Below are 20,474 nucleotides of genomic sequence, written 5' to 3' on the forward strand. Positions count from 1 at the left end.
ATGGTTGACTCTTTCCACTGATAAGGAACACAGCTAGAATCCAGGAGGCCCTGAAAGAGCTTGGTGAAGACCCCACTTAGTTGGGTGGAGCAATCTTTAAGCACTCTGCCTCTGAGTCTGTCAGGGCCTGGGGCTTTGTGTGGGTTCACTTGCCTTAAAATAGAACACTTGCCACTAGTTTTTCATCAATGATGATAGTCTGGTGAGATAGACTGGGGCTAGGTGGATTCCAACTGGCTGGTGTACTTCCTTTGTCAAACCTGCTGAAGAAGTTGTTTAACTGCTCCGCAAAGGAGGCGGGGTCTTGACAGTTAATCGCTGCAGGTTTAGATGTTCTCCCCATCATGGTGTTTAACCCCTGCCATGCCTCCCTTGCATTCCCAGAGGTTAATTTCTGTTCCACTCTGTCCTTGTAGTGAATTTTTGCCATCTTAGCCTTCCTTCTAAATTCTTTCTGAAGCTCCCTCACTCTGGGTGTGTCACCTTCTAAAAAAGCCTTCTTTTTTAAAACTAGACAGATTTTGTGTGTGTGTGTGTGTGTGTGTGTGTGTGTGTGTGTGTGTGTGTGTGTGTGTGTGTGTGTGTGTGTGTGTGTGTGTGTGTGTGTGTGTGCTGTTGAAATAAAAACAATGTGAATTTACACCACCAAATTTTTATTTAGAAGTTGTTAAAATATATAGAGTATGGAGGAGTAGTGATCACATTGTGGCTGTGAGATTTGTAGGCTGAGGCCCCATCCACTTCTCCCCTGGAACGAGAGAGAGAGAGAGAGAGAGAGAGAGAGAGAGAGAGAGAGAGAGAGAGAGAGAGAAATTGGACAATGAACAGTATATCACATAAGATTTGAATATCCTAAGTTTAGTTAGGAATATATGTTTAAAACATGACACAGCACAATAAACATCCAAAAAATTCTATGGTAAATATAAAAATATAATAAAATGTTTTCTATGAATGCATGTTTGGGCAAATTCTTTGATTATCATTAATAGCATTAGAAACCGATTAGCATATAACCAGTTAAAATCCCACATAAACATTTGATAAAACGTGTGTGATCAAACAAACTCAAAGGCCAATTATTTGTAATCAAATCTTTACTCAGTGAATTTCAAAAACACAGATGGATCATTCAAAATGCTGTTCATCATTTGCAGTCAGTTTTCCCATGTCTAGGTCATTGTACTGCTAAACAAAGCTGGAAAGTGACGGGCATAAAATATCACAGAATAATGAATAACAAAGCATGAATAACATACCATACTTTGCTCATCTTGCAAGAGATGACAGCTTTTTAAATAATTTTATTGTTTATTATTTATTAATGGCAGTAGTTGGAGTAGCCTTTATAAAAAAATAAAAAGGAAAACTATGTATTAAAAAAGGCATTAGTCAAACAAGTTGTTGGTTAATGGGTTAATCAGTTAACCGTCTACATTCCTTATAGTTACTGATGAAATAAGCCATGAGCTCAAATCTGTCAGAACCAAAGAAGACCTCAGCCTTCCCATTCACATGACACACAATGAATGGAAGACCAAAGCACTGCAAAAATGGGGGGAAACAGTGTAAGGATGTTTTATCATATTTTTACCACAAAAAAAAACGTGTGAAAGACAAAGGGTGCAAAGATGCAAGTAAAAGCACTGACCTTAAACTCCAGTGCTTCCTTTGTGACACTCTTCAGCTTGTCTTTGATTGGCTGAGATTTGGCAAGGGTCAGAATTTCCTCCACCTCATTGGTTGAGAGACCTGCCTTTAATCCCGCCTGTGCAAAACAGAAATACATGGGAGAACACTATAAATTACCAGACAATAATTCATTTTATTGCCTTCGCTAGATAAAAATGACGGTCTCCATCGTGATGCTAAAATAAATTGTGAAATTTCCTCACATGTATACTATATTATATAATGTATAATAGAGCAGTCGTTCTCAAACATTTCCTGGAGTACCACCAGCCCTGCACATTTTGTATGTCTCCCTCATCTATCACTCCTGATTCAACTCGTGAGCTCTTTAGTAGAGACAGCACGACCTGAAATGGGTGTCTATACAAAATGTGCAGGGCTCTTGGTACTCAAGGACTGGTTTGAGAACTGTACCAGTGATCTTTTTTTGAATTAATGATATATGATGCTATATGCTATATGATACCTCAATGAATGAGGCAGGCTGGGTAATGTCCTGATGAGTGCGCCACATTCTTTTCCACAGCTCTCTAGACACCCTCTCCACCAGCCCGTCTCCCTCTTTGTGCTGCTCTGCCACAGCTGTCACAAAACGCATCGGAAACAAAGAGTCTAAAATGTCAAGAGAAAAAAGGACAAAATAGAGATGTGATTCACTTAGAAGCACAAGAATAACCTGTTTTAGAGTGTAAAAACATTCTAACTGGATGAGTTAAGTGCCAAAATTTAGCACTTAAAGCGATAGTTCACTCAAAAATGAAAATTACCCCATGATTTACTCACCCTCAAGCCAACCTAGGTATATATGATTTTCTTCTTTCAGACGAATAAAATCGGAGTTATATTAAAAAATGTCCTGGCTCTTTCAAGCTTTATAATGGCAGTGAATGGATTATAAATTTTTGTCCATAGAAGTCCATAAAAGTGCATCCATCATAAAAGTAATCAAGACGGCTCTAGAGGGTTAATAAAGGCCTTCTGAAGCGAAGTGATGCGTTTGTGTAAGAAAAATATCCATATTTAAAACTTTAAAAACTTCCGGCAGGTGGCCTACGCAAGTCGACTTACGCCAAAAGAGTAACCCTGACGCAATGGATGTAGGAGTATAGCATAAGCTTTGATGCCTCTCGCGGTTCAAACAAATAGGGCTGGACAACAAACACAAGCTCCTCTTCTCTTATATAATAAAAGCCTCCGACATTTCTCTTAAAAAATTCTGGTTTTAGACTTCTAATTCATGACCAGTGTTTTGTTTTGCTCTATGCGTCATGTCAGGGGTTACTCTTTCTCCGTAAATCGATACGTACGGCCGATTTCTCCGTAAATCGAAACGCATCGCTTGGCTTCAGAAGGCCTTTATTAACGCCCCCCCCCCCCCCCCCCCCGCCCCCCCGGAGCCATGTGGAGTATATGTTTATGATGAATGGATGGGCTTTAACATTTGTCCTCCATTCACTGCCATTATAGACCAAATGAGTCAGGACATTTTTTAATATAACTTTATATAAGATTAAGATAACCGACTGTATTCGTCGGAAAGAAGAAAGTCATATACACCTTGGTTTGAGGGTGCGTAAATCATGGGATAATTTTCATTTTTTTGGGGAACTATCCCTTTAAGTTTAAATTTGCAAAAAAAATTGCATTAGCACTAAACATCTTTTCCAGTAAAACAATAAAAGATTCCCTGGAAACAGCACAAAATTTTGTTTCTTTATGAGAGAAAGAAAACAAGTATGCCTTGCATGGCTCATTATAAATCTGCATGAGTGCCATTGTAGAGAAACAGTGGCTTGATACCTGTCTCATAAAGTTTTGAAGGTTTAAACATAGGGACCCCAAAGTACTCAGACAGCAGCTTCAGATCTGAGGCCATGTACTGCATCTTATTAGGGATAAATGCAGGGGGCTGGTTACCTAGAAAAAGAATTGATAAGAATTGAAAGGAATGATACATCTATTAAAAAAATAGTTGACAAATGTATGTTACAAGTTCTACTTAAGCGGTTACATTATTGCTCCCAGTAGTTATTTAAAAAAATAAAGTGATTAATTATAAAAAGAGATACATTTACAGTTACCCGTTACCTGAGCCGTGTTTGACTCCTCCTAAATATGCTGGTTTCAATTTGAGGTCGATGTTCCAAACATTTCTATAGCGAAACAGCACCTTAACACACACAATCAACACACATATATTAATAAATCTTGAGCAGATTAGATTTCAATTACGGTAACTATGTTAATAAACCAACACGCACCTCAAATGCCAGCCAGGAGTAAGGAGAGGCTACATCATAGTATAACTTGACCACTTTTCCGGAACTGATCATCTGTAATGAATAAGCACGTTATAACAATCACAAAACATTAATAGGTTAGCATGTGGACATTTAATTTTCCCTGCAGTGTAGAGCTTCAGATTCTAGAGCATTTGCACATGATGCTGAAGTGCAGAATGATGTCATCAACATTGTTGAATGAAGTGAAAACATTTGAAATCTTTTCTTTGTTCTATTGTCAGTTAAATAAAGTAGATTATTGATTTTATTGCATTTTTACAAATTGTCCCAACTTTTCTGGAAATGTGGTTGTATTTCTTTGTCATTTTGAAGAGACCTTTTTGAAGGATATTGGTTTACTTATCCCATTTTTGTGCACAAAAGCTTAACTGAGACTTTAGTGTTTGTAGACGTTTAAGAACTTGTTGTGTCGACCTTAATTTATTGCAATTTTATGGTGTTCAGTTTTATTTCGACTTTAGAAAATAAACTTGATTGTTCTCCTCACAAATCACCTATTTCTTGTTTTTTCACTGGCATGTCTCTTTGGAGTTGAGGACTATAGTGTATCTTTGAGCCTACATTCAACATGAGTAAAATACTTTAGTACTGTTAAAATCAGATTTTAAACCCCAACTGTGAACACTGACTGAATGCAACTGTCTCTGACTTGCCGCGTTTGTGCATGATCAGTAAGTATCAAATTACATTCATAATCGGCCTTGCAGTTGTTAAGTGTGTCCCTGGCTTAAGGCCTGGTTTCACAGACAGGGCTTAGATTAAGCCAGGATTAGGCTTTAGTTTTAGGACATTTAAGTATAGCTTTTATAAACATGCCTTAAACATTGCTGGTGTGCATCTTGAGACAAAACAATGGCACTAACATATTTTAAGATATGTCTTTGATGTGCAAATTGCTTTCGGTTAAAGGGTTAGTTCACCCAAGGGTTACTTATGCCCTAGTTATGTCCACCCACCACAGTTTTACCAAAAATCCTATGCCAATGCAGCTTATAGCTTGTTTTTTGGATTCATCACTGTCGAGTATAGTTCAATTTATGAATAAATTACAATTTTGTACTTCTTTCATCTGTTAACTCTCACTCGTTCCTACTCACTCATTACATGGCATTAGTGTTTTTTAAGGAATAGGAGTTGGTATACATATTCAAGGGTGTGCAAAGATGGGTGGTGTGTTTATGATCATATGTAGTGGGCCGGTCTGGGCCAAAATGCCAGGGCCTATTTTTTGTCCCAGTCCAGCCCTGTCTTTGGGGAACCAAAAATGATTCTTCGCATAACTGAAAATTATTTTGGAACCTTTATTTTTTATAAGTGTATCACACTGCGGTTATATTTACCACGCCTGAAAATTGCTGCAGAAAGATTCATCAGAGCTTTTTGGTGTTATTCATGTGCTACTATTAAAGTAATTTGTTAATACTCTTTTAAGTTTACTTCTGGTAATAGAAGAAGAAGGGATGGTGGCTGCCTCAGTGCACATTACCAGCCTCAGAAATCTGAGACTCAATACATTTGTATAGGATAGCGCATATGCACCACAAAAGCAAAAATGAAAAGTAGCCTACATAAAAATAGAAAGTATCGCTTGAAAAATATTTTTAAACATATCTTCATAATCATCTATAGTGGCAAGTTTGTGTACTCTTTGAAAAGATCTGGATTTCTATATTGATCTAATGTGAGCTTCTTTTCACCTATGTCACTCACAATTATAGACACAAACGCTCTGGCTTTACTAATAACAGCTTGATAAACAGTTTTACGTTTCAAAATCATTTACAGTGCAGGCTGAAAAAAGGCTACATGAAGACTTGGGTGTTCATGAATAACATAAAGAGGCCTGGGCAAATGAGACAACCCAGAGATATTTATAAACTGAAGGGAGGGATGGTCCAAAATTGGTCAAGAGGTAAATAAGCGACTACAGAAAATATTTGGTGGAGGCTTTGCTACAAAACGCAGATCTACACTTTACTAAATTCATGGGTTCACTTAATTTCCCAAGGACTGTGAATGATCACTGATGTTGTTCTTAATAAAAATGTGAAAAGTGCAATTGTTTGTGTTTACCAAATTGTGAGTTAATTAAGACCAGACTACATTTTATTAGTCAGTGCAGAAATATAGATATTTTAAAGTGCCCATATTATGCTTATTTATTCAATTCATTTTTATATTACCTCTGTCACGATCCACACACGGGACACAGGTAAGATCCAAGTGCAGTATTTATTTGGGGTAATCCGTAAATCGTCATCCAGTCCAGGCAAGGGTCAAAATCCAATAGGGGAGTTCCGGTTGGGCCTTGAAGAGATGTAGACGTGTCTAACTGAGCTCTCCCACATGAACCTTAAAATTCGTCAACAAGACACTTTTTTCGTTGTTTGAAGCCATACAGACACTGTGTGCATTGATAAAACGTGAGAATTTTTGTTTTTATTCTGTTAATCGAGTTGAGCCGCTTATAAATATGCCGGACCTGAGGAAGGCTGCTAAATCTAGCGAACCAGCGGAAAGCACGAGCTCGGGGCAGTCAGCTATATTGCAAGCAATAAATTCATTAAGAAACGAACTGCTGGCGAAAATGGATGAGAAAGCAGAGATGCAAAATGAAGAAATACGCAAGCAAATCAGTGGTTTGAGGGACGAGTTGAAGGGTGCAATCGATCAGACTAACATCAAAGCTAACGCGCTAGAAGAGCGCACCGCATGCTTGGAAACTGCAGCCAACACTCACTCGGATGCTATCGCTAATCTGGAGCAGCAGGTGGCTGAATTGAAAAAAGAGGTGGTGAGTTTGGCGGCAAAGGCTGAGGATTTGGAAGCGAGATCACGGAGATGTAATTTACGCATCTTTGGGGTTAAAGAAGGACGAGAGGCAGGCGTTTCAGCGAGCACCTTCGTTGCAAAACTATTACAAAAAGTGATGGGCCTGGACGAACCGCCCGTTATTGACAGGGCTCACCGTACTTTGCAGCAAGCCCCGGGAGATGGGCAGCCACCGAGAGCTTTTGTCGTCAAGTGCCACTACTATCAAGAGAAGGAAAGCATTCTACGAAAGGCTGTTACATCTCCAAAACTTGTATCTGAAAATGGCGACACTATCAGAGTGTTCCCTGATTACACGCAGAATGTGGCGCGACGGAGAGCGGCTTTCGGACAGGTGAGACAGTTATTACGGCAATGCGAGGGAGTAAAATACGGGTTGTTGTATCCTGCAAAACTGAGGATTACGACTCGGGACGGCCAGCAGAAGAGCTTTACTGACCCAGAGAAGGCGGTTACCTTCGTCAGGGGACTTATGAGTGATTAATGTGAAAGTCTGTTCGGCTACATACCTCGGTATATTTGGTGGCGTATTGGAGTGAACCAATTGTTGTTGGGGATCAATATCGCTGCAATGTAATGCCATGGGACATTGGATCAGTTCAGTGACATTGGACAGTGGGTGTACTGATGGCTAGTTGCATATGCGGACTGAGGAGTTATGCGTGTATATATATATATATATATATATATATATTTTTTTTTTTCCCCCATGTTTCATTCAGAACTGTCTTCTAATATATGTAGGAAACAATTATATATAATTTGACTGTCTTAAAGTAGGCCTATTATATATCTATTCATGTAATTATTTATTTTCTATTTTTATTTATATACAAGAATTCATATGTCTGCTTGGTTTTTCATGTTACACTTAGAATCGTTTTCTAACAGATGCAGAAATCAAAGTACTGATAACTTTATTTTTATATTATTATTATTATTTTTATTTTTTTTATATATATATATTACAATATATGTATATATACTTTTTATTTATATATATATATATATTTTTCTCTTCTCTCTTCCATGTACACAGGGATATTGAGTAATGGTTCTAATTAGTCTTGTTAATGTTATAGATGTTCAGCTAAATGGTTATTATAAGGTTTGTGTGGGGCCTCAGCTCCACTCGGTAAGTTTTATTTTCTTCTTTCTATGAAACTTCATAGTGGCTTGGGAGGTTGGGGGGGTGCAGTCTCTCATTTGGGGAGGGACCAGCAGGGGTCTGTGTTGTTAATGGGTGATTTAAAAGTTTTCTTTTTACTCTGCACAGTCTGTTTTTTTTCTGTCTTTGTGGTTTTGTTCCTTTTCCCTTTACCTTCTTTTTCTTTCTCAGAGTTGGAGATGAGTTTTCATAATAGCACTGAGTTGGACTTTATCAGCCATGGGTTCTGCAGATGGAATGAATAGACCTGCGACTAAATTTGTGAGCTGGAACGTGAGGGGACTCAATCATCCTGTAAAGCGAAGTAAGGTGTTTTCACATTTAAACAAATTGAAAGCAGAGATAATTTTTCTACAGGAAACACACCTTCGCACAACAGACATTCCTAAATTAAAGAGAGGATGCGTATCACAGGTCTACCACTCTGAATTAAATTCGAAATTTCGCGGTACAGCCATCTTGATTGGCAAAAATGTACAATTTATACAAACCAGTGTTATTAGTGATAAATGCGGGCGTTTTGTGATTGTTCAGGGCAGACTTTATAACGTGCCGGTGGTCCTAGTTAGTGTGTATGCTCCAAATTGGGATAACCCAGACTTTTTTAAAGAATTATTTGGCCGTATACCAGAGCTGGGCACACATCATCTGATTTTGGGAGGAGACTTTAATACGGTTCTTAAACCTTCTCTAGACCGTTCCAAAGTATTTACAGCCCCTCCTTCCCCCTCTAAATCTGCAACTAGTATAAATGCTTTTTGCGGCTCTAGTGGTGTAGTAGATCCATGGAGATTTAAGAATCCTACGTTAAAGGAGTATTCCTTTTTCTCCGCTGTTCATCAAACATACTCAAGAATAGATTTCTTTTTGCTGGATCAAAAAATGCTTTCATCAATTAAGTCTTGCAGTTATGAAAGCATTGTTATCTCTGACCACTCTCCGGTCACTATGGAGCTTTGGCTCCAGGTTAGAAGGCCAATTCAATGTAATTGGCGATTTAATACATCTTTGTTATCTGATGAAACATTTGTAGATTTTATTTCAACACAGATTGATTTCTTTATTGAAACTAACCAGCTGCCAGACACCGATATTTTAATACTTTGGGAAACTCTTAAAGCATATATTAGGGGTCAAATAATAGAATACACTGCTCGTCTTAATAGAAGCAGGTCTAGACGCTACAATGAGTTGATCAATCTAATCCACGATGTTGACCAGCAACACTCCTCGGCCCCTACAGCTGACCTCCGCAAAAAAAGAATAGCATTACAAACTGAATTTGATCTTCTTGCCTCTATGGAAGCAGGAGAGAAATTTTTGAAATCTAGACAAAACTTTTACGAACATGGAGAGCGGGCAAGTAGGTTACTCTCTCACCAGCTGCGTCACTATTCTGCTGCCAATTTTATTACAAAAATACAAACTGCGGATGGAGAAGTTAAGCTTGACCCCAAAGACATCAACGAACAATTCAGATTATTTTATTCATCCTTATATTCTTCAGACAATCCTAGTGACCATGTATTTCTTGACAATGTAACTCTCCCAACTATAGCTGAGGAAGATAAGGCTATCCTTGAGCAGCCGATATTTGAAACTGAGATTAGTCAAGCAATTAGGTCAATGAAAAATAGAAAGGCACCAGGCCCAGATGGGTATCCAATTGAGTTTTATAAGGCTTTTGCCTCCAAGTTGATACCTTTATTGTGCCTCGTCTACAATGAATCACTCAAACAAGAGAAGCTGCCTACATCTATGACCCAAGCCACAATATCTGTGCTTCCAAAAAAGGACAAGGACCCCACTAAATGCGAGTCTTATCGCCCGATCAGCCTACTCACATGTGATTATAAAATACTTACAAAGATTCTCTCCTTAAGATTGGAATCTATAGTACCAAAAATTGTGCATCCTGACCAGACAGGCTTTGTAAAGGGCAGGCAGTCTTTTCACAATTTACGTCGCCTCTTTAACATAATATATTCTAAACATTCGAATCACTCGCCAGAAATAGTGATTTCACTAGACGCGCATAAAGCTTTCGATCGAATTGAGTATGGACACCTTTTCAAAACTCTAAGCAAATTCGGCTTTGGTCCAGTCTTTGTTTCTTGGATTCAGACGTTGTATGCAGCACCCCAAGCTAGAGTGAGGACTAATAACTTTAATTCGCAATATTTCATTGTTCAGAGAGGGACACGACAGGGTTGTCCGTTGTCCCCTCTTCTCTTTGATCTGGTCATTGAACCACTTGCCGCGGCATTGCGATGTAATAACAATATACGGGGTATCACGAGGGGTGGCCTGGTTCATAAAGTGTCATTGTATGCCGACGATTTGCTGATGTTTATATCAGATCCGGAGACTTCAATCCCAGAATGCCTAGACACCATTTCTCAATTTGGTAAATCCTCTGGGTACAAGATCAACCTCACCAAAAGTGTTTTGTTCCCAATTAATGTTTTGGCTCGGAATCGATCCTTTGACTCATACCCATTCAGGACTACAGAGGGTCCCATGACATACCTGGGAGTAAGTGTCACAAGTAGATATAAGGACCTATTCCAAAATAACTTCAAATCAGCCTTAGGACAGATCAAGGAGAACCTTAATCGTTGGTCTACTCTGCCTCTGTCCCTGGCTGGACGTATTAATTCAATAAAGATGGTAACGCTACCTAAGATCTTGTACTTATTCCAAACAGTCCCAATCTTCATACCCAAATCATTCTTTAAGGAGCTTGACAGACACATCAGTACATTTATATGGAACAAAACTATACCTCGCGTACGGAAAACAGTTCTCGAGAGACGTAAGGAGAATGCTGGACTAGCTCTACCAAATTTTTTATACTATTATTGGGCTGCAAACATTCACAAATTAGTAATATGGTATGGAGCTTCTATTGGTGGGAGTAGTCCGAGTTGGTGTCTAATAGAACAACATTCATGCTCGTCCGTCTCTTTGGCCTCATTGTTGTGTGCTCCACTGCCAGTGGCAGTGGGTGCACATACGGACAATCCTATTGTAAGAGGCAGCTTGCGCATATGGACCCAATTTCGCAAACATTTTGGCCACATACAAGCTTTGGTGTCTATGCCTCTGTCCTCAAACTTTCTTTTTAAGCCATCGCTTATAGATACAGCCTTTCTCACCTGGGCTAGAAAAGGCATAAACAGTGTGGGAGATCTTTTTGTAGATGGCACGTTCGTTTCTTTTGACTATTTGGTTAATGAATTAAATTTACCAAAAACACATTTTTTTAGGTATCTTCAGGTCCGTGATTTTGTCCGTTCCCAGTTTCGTTCATTCCCCTTAAAACCAAATATCGGCCCTCTTGATCATTGTCTGACGGTTAAGCCCCATCTCTCGGGTGGTGTCTCCCAGCTATATACTGCTATTCAGGCCATAAAATGCCCATCTCTTCTGTCTCTTAAGGTACAGTGGGAGGAGGATCTAAATACAGAATTGACGGATGAAATTTGGCAAAGAGCTATACATAAAATATACACATCGTCTATCTGTGTTAGGCACAGGTTGATACAATTCAAAGTATTTCATCGGCTGCACCTCTCTAGGACCAAATTGGCCAAAATATACCCTAATGTGGATCCCAACTGTACGCGTTGTCACCAAGCCCCTGCTTCTCTGGCCCACATGTTCTGGTCATGCCCAAGCATAGGCACATTCTGGTCTGAGATATTTAATACCTTCACCTACATTTGTAAAAAGAATATTGATCCAGATCCTATCATTGCAATATTTGGGGTGGTACACAATAAAGTTGGGGTCTCAAGAGGCCAATCTCAATTAATAGCATTCTCTACACTGTTAGCCCGCCGACTAATTCTTACAAATTGGAAATCTCCCTCACCCCCAAAACACTCACGTTGGGTGTGCGAAACTATGTCCTTCCTCCAGCTTGAAAAGTTAAGAACTACAGTCCAAAACTCAGCAGAAAGGTTTCAGAATGTATGGCAACCTTTCTTGGATTATTATGAAAATGCATTTGATGCTAATTCTTTAGATTAAAAAATCTAGGTTCTCATCTCCCTTTCCTTTTTTTATGTTAAATTTTTTATTTTATTTTTTATTTTTATTTTTTTTGTGTTCTGTGTGCATTCTCAGAATTTGTACGAACCTTGGATGCCAATCTACGACGAAAGGGGATATGTGAGATAATGTATTCAAAGTATGGGGTTTGTGGATAGAGATGCCTTGTATGACAAAGAGAATGTATGTTGGTTTGTCTGTGTTATGTACATTTAAAACAATAAAAACACTTTGAAATAAATAAAATCCAATAGGGCAGTCCAATACAAGAACAAAGCAAGATACAGGCAAGAAACAGGAACCGAAGTGGTGTGATATACAATAAGGAATCCGTGACAAACAAAGAAACAACCAGGGTATATAAACACACAGAACTAACAATGATAAATATATATATAAATAAATATAGCTGCAAGCAGCGATTACGGGCCCAAGCCGGTGGCACCGCCACCCTGGTGCCTTTAGTTACACTAAAGGCACCGGGCTGGCGCTGCCACCGGCTTGGGCCCTCCATCGCTGCTTGCAGCTATATTTATTTATATATATATATATATATATATATATATATATATATATATATATATATATATATATATATATATATATATATATAAAAAGCCGCCACCCCGTTGCCTTTCGGGTTCCTGTGCACGACGGGCAATAACGTAACCCCGCTTTGACTGTCGAGAAGAAGTCTGCTTTAGAGCTTGTATCAGTGTGAGTCTTTCTGCTCCCCTCCAAACACACACAGAAAAGGGGGGGCTGTCTGTGTGTGTGCCCTCCCTCCCCACACACACACACACACACACACACACACACACACACACACACACACACACACAGAGAGAATGGCAGGGGGATCTCAGTCAGAGAGAGACAAAACCACATTCAAACCAAAATATCTGACTTCCTGTTGGTAGGAGCTAATGACTGTAAATGAGAAAGTTGTCCGGATCGATAAGCACAATATACAGACCGAGTTTTGTGACTGTAGGTAAAAATAACCCCACCACTTTAGTCAAAAGTATCTTGAAAGTAACACACTTCCTGCTGCCAGTTGGTGGCGCTATAACTTTGACTCACAATAGTCACATCCATGTGATCGCCCTCTTACAACAAACACACTGCTGAAGTTTCATCAAGATCAATAAATGTATGAAGACGTTATAACACATCGTGTTTTTCTTTTCTCGCCATAACTTCGTTTCCTCGCCATGGCCAAACCATTCGAGATATCAAAAATCCGTCTGCAATTTAGCGTCCTCAATGTCTTTACTTCATGCTGACCGAGTTTGGTGGCGATAGGATAATTTTACTTGGAGGAGTAAATAAAATTCCAGGGGCGTGCGTTTTCATACAACCCATAATAGCCGACTTCCTGTTGGGCTGGCGTAAAACTTAGAGCACGAAAGTTGTTCGGCCCGATGAGATCTATATGTGTACCGAGTTTCATACTAATTCATGCAATATTCAGTTTGATATATGGACCAAGTTTTCGGACCCCGTTAAAGGGGGCGCTGTTGAGCCCCCCTGCCACGCCCGGGTACCAGCTTCAGCCCGGCCCTGATGGCCGCAGGTTCTGACCTGTGTGCAAAGTTTCAAGAGTTTTCGAGCACGTTAAGGGCCCCAAAAGTGGCCGAGAAGTCCCACACAGCAGAGAAAGGGTTAAAATAAAGCCCCCCTCCTCTCTCACACACACAGACACTGAGAGAGACTGGCAAAATTCCCATCAAATCACATTCAAACCGAAATATCTGACTTCCTGTTGGTCGGAGCTAATGACTGTAAATTAGAAAGTTGTTCGGCTTGATAATATCAATATACATGCTGAGTTTTGTAACTGTAGGTAAAACTATAACTAAGTTATAACACACTTTATGCATCCTTTTTTAATCATAAATTCGTTTCCTCGCCACGGCCAAACCGTTCGAGATATCAAAAATCCGTCCGCAATTTAGCATCCTCCATGTCTTGACTTCATGCACACCGAGTTTCGTGGTCATCGGATGAATTCTCTGGGAGAAGTGTTTCAAATGCCAGAACATGCGTTTCCATACAGCCCATAATAGCCGACTTCCTGTTGGACTGGCGTAAAACTTAGAGCACGAAAGTTGTTCGGCCCGATGAGATCTATATGTGTACCGAGTTTCATATTATTACATGCAAGCGTGTTTGATATATGGACATGTTTTTGAATCCCATTCAAGGGGGCGCTGTTGAGCTCCCCTGCCACGCCCGGGTATCAGCTTCAGTCGGGCCCTGATGGCCGCGGGTTCTGACATTTGTGCAAAGTTTCAAGAGTTTTTGAGCACGTTAAGGCCCCCAAAAGTGCCCAAAAGGTAGTAAAATAATAATAATAATAATAATAATAATAATAATAAAGAAGAAGAAGAAGAAGAAGAATAATCCTTAGAAAAACAATAGGGCCTTCGCCTTTTCAAGGCTTGGGCCCTAACAAGAGACAGCTGGGAACAATGACGGGAACAATGACGAGAACAGCTGAGTGCAATGAACAGATAAGTGCAGACAAGGATTGTGGGGAATGTAGTTAACAATGACAGACACCGTGGGGAAAGAGGACCTCCAGTGGACACCCGGGGAAACACAACCAGACACCGTGACATAACCCTCCTCCTACGGAGCGGCTACCAGACGCTTCAAGACATAACAGACAACACAAGAGTCCAGGTAGAAGGTGAAATGGTGGAGGATCAGAGATGGGACGGGGGGCCAGGTCCATGGAGGGGAACAGGAACAAAGGTTGATGACTTAGCCGGCGACCCGGGTGAAACCGGCAGTCCATCGGGCGGCCAGGGCGGAGCAGACAGTCCATCGGGCGGCCAGGGCGGAGCAGACAGTCCATCGGGCGGCCAGGGCTGAGACGACCCCTCGGGCGACCAGGGCGGAGACGACCCCTCGGGCGACCAGGGCGGAGACGACCCCTCGGGCGGCCAGGGCGGAGACGACCCCTCGGGCGGCCAGGGCGGAGACGACCCCTCGGGCGGCCAGGGCGGAGACGACCCCTCGGGCGGCCAGGGCGGAGACGACCCCTCGGGCGGCCAGGGCGGAGACGACCCCGGCTCAGGAACTGGAACAGACGACCCCGGCTCAGGAACTGGAACAGACGACCCCGGCTCAGGAACTGGAACAGACGACACCGGCTCAGGAACTGGAACAGACGACACCTGCTCAGGAACTGGAACAGACGACACCGGCTCAGGAACAGGACGCGACGCGAGCAGTCTCCGGGTCGGCAGACGCGACGCGAGCAGTCTCCGGGTTCGGCAGACGCGACGCGAGCAGTCTCCGGGTTCGGCAGACGCGACGCGAGCAGTCTCCGGGTCGGCAGACGCGACGCGAGCAGTCTCCGGGTCGGCAGACGCGACGCGAGCAGTCTCCGGGTCGGCAGACGCGACGCGAGCAGTCTCCGGGTCGGCAGACGTGACGCGAGCAGTCTCTGGGTCGGCAGACGTGACGCGAGCAGTCTCTGGGTCGGCAGAGCAGACGTGACGCGAGCAGTCTCTGGGTCGGCAGACGTGACGTGAGCAGTCTCTGGGTCGGCAGACGTGACGTGAGCAGTCTCTGGGTCGGCAGACGTGACGTGAGCAGTCTCTGGGTCGGCAGACGTGACGTGAAGCTCAGGCTCGGCAGACGTAACGTGAAGCTCAGGCTCGGCAGACGTGACGTGAAGCTCAGGCTCGGCAGACGTGACGTGAAGCTCAGGCTCGGCAGACGTGACGTGAAGCTCAGGCTCGGCAGACGTGACGTGAAGCTCAGGCTCGGCAGACGTGACGTGAAGCTCAGGCTCGGCAGACGTGACGTGAAGCTCAGGCTCGGCAGACGTGACGTGAAGCTCAGGCTCGGCAGACGTGACGTGAAGCTCAGGCTCGGCAGACGTGTGCTTCCTCCATGCATGTAGAACAGACAATGTATAGAAGAGGAAGACCACCTTCTTGACCATGGCAGGATGACTGATGATGGGCAGTTCTGGGATGATAGCGGGCTGGACGGGAACGGCTTCCGGGACGACAGCGGGCTGCTCGAAGGGGATGGCCTCCGGGGCGACAGCGGGCTGCTCGAAGGGGATGGCCTCCGGGACGACAGCGGGCTGGACGGGAACGGCTTCCGGGATGACAGCGGGCTGCTCGGAGGGGACGGCCTCCGGGACGACAGCGGGCTCCTCGGAGGGGACGGCCTCCGGGACGACAGCGGGCTGCTCGGGGGGGACGGCCTCCGGGACGACAAAAAGCTTAAGATTCTTACACAATTTGTTCATCATTAACACAACTTTCATGAATTTTGAAGAGTAAATGCAATCGGCAGTAGTCAAAAGCTAAACGTATGGCTATAAACGAAATACACCACTGCCACATGACTTCAACATCACTTTGTTTAAAAACATTTTCCCTGAGAGTTCGAGTTATAATAGTTTGCAAGAGCACAATTATAAACACACAGAGGATATGAAAGCAGATTGGTGAGTAGATGATTTTATGTGTTCAGCTTGAGGACGTTTAATGTCCCCGACAACCTCTAGTCCCATTTAGCCACTTGTTAACAACCACCTTTTAGAAATCAAGTAAAAGCTTTTAAGAATCACAAGAGGGTACTGATGTATTTTATATTGTAGAAAACATTGTGACAATCCCTTGAGCTTGTGTTCACCACAAACTTTATTTCAAGCATTTAACCAAAAACTCATTAAAAAAACCTATTGACTTCAGGACAATGGAACGAAAGTGCTAAAATGCTAACTCGTTTCTGGGTTTTGTCCTACAAAAATGCATCATTCCTGTAGAACTCGTAGAACTCGTAATTACAACTTTACATTTTCTGGACCACCTGACTGCCGCAGATTCATATTGGTGTGTTAGTATAGATAGTATTGGCATAGAAATGTGAACTATAGTTAAGTACATTTACATTTGAGTAAAAATGTATATATACAGGTGCTGGTCATATAATTAGAATATAATCAAAAAGTTGATTTATTTTAAGAATTCAACTTAACAGGTAAAACTAATATATTATATAGACTCAAGGCCATTGCACACGGAGTCCGAAATTTTTGTATACGTTTTTTCGTATTCGTGATTCGGTGGCTCTGAATTGTCAAAGCACCATTCAAACACCATTCAAACTGCTTGTTACGGATGCGAAAAACGCAGAAAATCGAACCCGCTTCGATTTTTTTTATGACGGACGAAAGTTTCGGAGGCAGTGTGCAAGCGTGATTGACATAACGTGAGGTCGTATTTATTTTTTAACGTGCGAAAATTTCGGATGCGAATTTCGGACTCAGTGTGCAATGGCCTTAATTAGATGCAAAGTGAGATATTTCAAGCCTTTATTTGTTATAATTTTGATGATTATGGCTTACAGCTTATGAAACCCACGAAATCAAAATCCCAGAAAATTTGAATATTACATGAAATCACAAAGTAATTACACAGTAATACCATGGTCATTGAACCAGGTTTTGGTTCTGTTGGCAGTGTGGGCAGGTGCAAATCCTGCTGGAAAATGAAGGAAGCATGAAGTGCTCTGAAAATATCCTAGACAGCTGCGTTGAGTCCTCTTTTCTGATGAGAGCAAATTGTGCATCTCATTTGAGAATCAAGGTCCCAGAGTCTGGAGGAAGAGAGGAAGAGAGGAGAGGCACAGAATCCACGTTGCTTGAAGTCCCATGTAAAGTTTCCACAGTCAGTGATGGTTTGGGGTGCCATGTCATCTGCTGGTGTTGGTCCACTGTGTTTTCTGAGGTCCAAGGTCAACGCAGCCGTCTACCAGGAAGTTTTAGAGCACTTCATGCTTCCTGCTGCTGACCAACTTTATGGAGATGCAGATTTCATTTTCCAACAGGACTTGGCACCTGCACACAGTGCCAAAGCTACCAGTACCTGGTTTAAGGACCATGGTATCCCTGTTCTTAATTGGCCAGCAAACTCGCCTGACCTTAACCCTATAGAAAATCTATGGGGTATTGTGAAGAGGAAGATGTGACACGCCAGACCCAACAATGCAGAAGAGCTGAAGGCCACTGTCAGAGCAACCTGAGCTCTCATAACACCTGAGCAGTGCCACAGACTGATCGACTCCATGTCACGCCGCATTGCTGCAGTAATTCAGGCAAAAGGAGCCCCAACTAAGTATTGAGTGCTGTACATGATCATACTTTTCATCTTCATACTTTTCAGTTGGCCAGCATTTCTAGAAATCCTTTTTTTGTATTGGTCTTAAGTAATATTCTAATTTTCTGAGATACTGAATTTGGGATTTTCATTAGTTGTCAGTTTTAATCATCAAAATTAAAAGAAATTAACATTTGAAATATATCAGTCTGTGTGTAATGAATGAATATGATATACAAGTTTCACTTCTGAATTAAATCAGCTTTTTCATGATGTTCTAATTATATGACAAGCACCTGTATATATCCTGGACGCTCTCTCTCTTTATCTCTATTTTTATATACACACACACTGTGTGTATACATATACTGTATACACACAGAGATATATAATTATAATAATACACACATATGTTAGATGTGATTAATTGCTATTAATCTATTTAACGGCTCTAATATATATATATATATATTCATATATATGTATATATATATATAAATAAATAATTACTAACAAGACTTTTAAACAGTATTATATGTATATATATATATATATATATATATATATATATATATATATATATATAAAATGTATGTATGTTTGTGTAATTTTTATTTTAATAAGAAAGAGCATTGTAAAAGTGTTAGCTATTGACTAACACTATCAACAGCTATTGATATTAGAAATGGTCAACAAAAAGTTAATTCTATCAGCCCAGACAGAGGCAGGACGCAGGAGACAAAGCGATGTTAAAAATGCGATGTCAAAATAATTTTAATTCAAATCTGTTGGTAATCTCTAAATGTTCAAAAATAATGTTCACATGAAAAGTTCTAGAATCACGTGAATAAATATACCTTTTTGCAATTTTCCATTTTGTTTGCAAAAAAAAGAAAAGTTCAGGCCCCTTAGTTCTTGATTCTTTTCTCTTAAGACATTGACTTCTCTGCAGGCCATTTACAGTTTTTTTTTTTTTCAATTGCTAAAAAGCACCAATCAATACTAAAGTCTTACATGTATATAATAAATCATAATAAATATAACATTATGCAATCTTGCAGGACAAGTATGTGGATAAACCTACAGGACTCCGTACAAGTATGGTCTCTGTGGGAATAAGTGATGTAGAGAAACGGTGTGAAACTGTGAAATATGTATATTTATCTTCTTTGTAAGTATGTATCCCCCCCCAAAAAAATAAATAAAAAAACTATATCTCCACTCAGCGATGATTTCATCTGTTTTTTTATTATCAATTAAATTTTAATCAATTAACACAATTAACCTCGCTTACATATCAAAATTCAGTTGAACAGAAATCTTTTTCAGAAAGATGAACTTTAAAACATTCCAAGATAAAACATTCCATATTCCATAAAACATTCCATATGTGCACCAAGTGCACTCGAAACTTGATTGCCATGGCCTTTTCCACGATTTAATGTACTGGGTCGGTATGCGTCTGAAACTGATGCAAATTCCAGGTTGGTACGTTTCGACCCGTTCCCTTGGCTAAAATCCAAATCACATGCTAGCATGCTGCTTGTACTATTTCTGTCATGTATTTATATGGAAGAAATGGAGTACTACGCTAGTGCGCAGTTTTAAATGGGAAGAAATAGAGTACTATGCTATTGTACAATTTTTAATTCAGTAAAACTGTGAAACTTGTTAAGCTTAGTTAGATGCGCAGATTCAAAGGAATATCGCATACGTATTGCAAAGAGAGAGAGAGAGGTATTAAAGAATTGCTAAAATCTGCTGCAGCTGTTAAATACAGCTTTATTGTTTGTGATACTTTTATTTTATTGATTTATTTTTGCAAATATGTGGCATGATTTTTTCTTTACAGTTGACCTGAAAACATTGACCAATTGTAAGCATTAAGAATAATATACTAAGCTTTAAAAAAGTTGTTCAATAAATATTTTGCTGGGATTTCGATATGAAATTTGAAGGTGTCCTTGAATATGTCCTTGAATCTGATGTTCATAAGAATTGAGAACCGTGACTGATGTGCTGCGAGTTTTTACCAGCTGCATTTGGTTACGGTGTTCACACTTGAAAACCGGAAAATGGTATTTAAATGCATGTCCTCAACTTACCCTTAGGAAGCTTTAGTAACCCTTTCGCCCTCTTCTTCGGTTTCTTCTTCTGATTCTGTTTAATAGCAGTTGTCAGACTAGTTTATAGTGCTTTTCTGCCACCTACTAGACTGGAGCGAGAATCGACAATGTTGGATAGGATATTACCCATACTAACTGAAATTCAGCTTTGCCATCACATAAATAA

General features: G+C 40.7%; 1 protein-coding gene across 7 annotated transcripts; it reads right to left on the reverse strand.

Annotated features, from left to right (window-relative positions):
• Positions 1-632: 632 nt before the first annotated feature.
• On the reverse strand, positions 633-20,368 carry LOC307005032 (glutathione S-transferase kappa 1-like). Of its 7 annotated transcripts, none has more exons than XM_079624756.1 (9): positions 20,288-20,344; positions 6,179-6,302; positions 3,954-4,025; positions 3,781-3,862; positions 3,493-3,609; positions 2,159-2,304; positions 1,652-1,768; positions 1,452-1,545; positions 633-748 (listed from the first exon to the last, which is right to left on the reverse strand). In XM_079624756.1, the coding sequence occupies exons 3-9, from the start codon at positions 4,023-4,025 to the stop codon at positions 699-701; spliced, it is 678 nt and encodes a 225-aa protein (XP_079480882.1). In that variant the 5' UTR covers positions 6,179-6,302; positions 20,288-20,344; the 3' UTR covers positions 633-698. The 7 variants fall into 7 exon arrangements, with proteins under 7 accessions (XP_079480882.1, XP_079480883.1, XP_079480884.1 ...); XM_079624757.1 differs by having other exon boundaries at positions 637-748; positions 6,179-6,347; XM_079624758.1 differs by lacking the exon at positions 20,288-20,344 and adding an exon at positions 12,294-12,317 and having other exon boundaries at positions 637-748; positions 6,179-6,273.
• Positions 20,369-20,474: the final 106 nt, after the last annotated feature.

The sequence above is a fragment of the Phoxinus phoxinus genome (assembly GCF_949152265.1).
Source record: "Phoxinus phoxinus genome assembly, chromosome: 10".
In the NCBI taxonomy this organism is placed as follows: domain Eukaryota; kingdom Metazoa; phylum Chordata; class Actinopteri; order Cypriniformes; family Leuciscidae; genus Phoxinus; species Phoxinus phoxinus.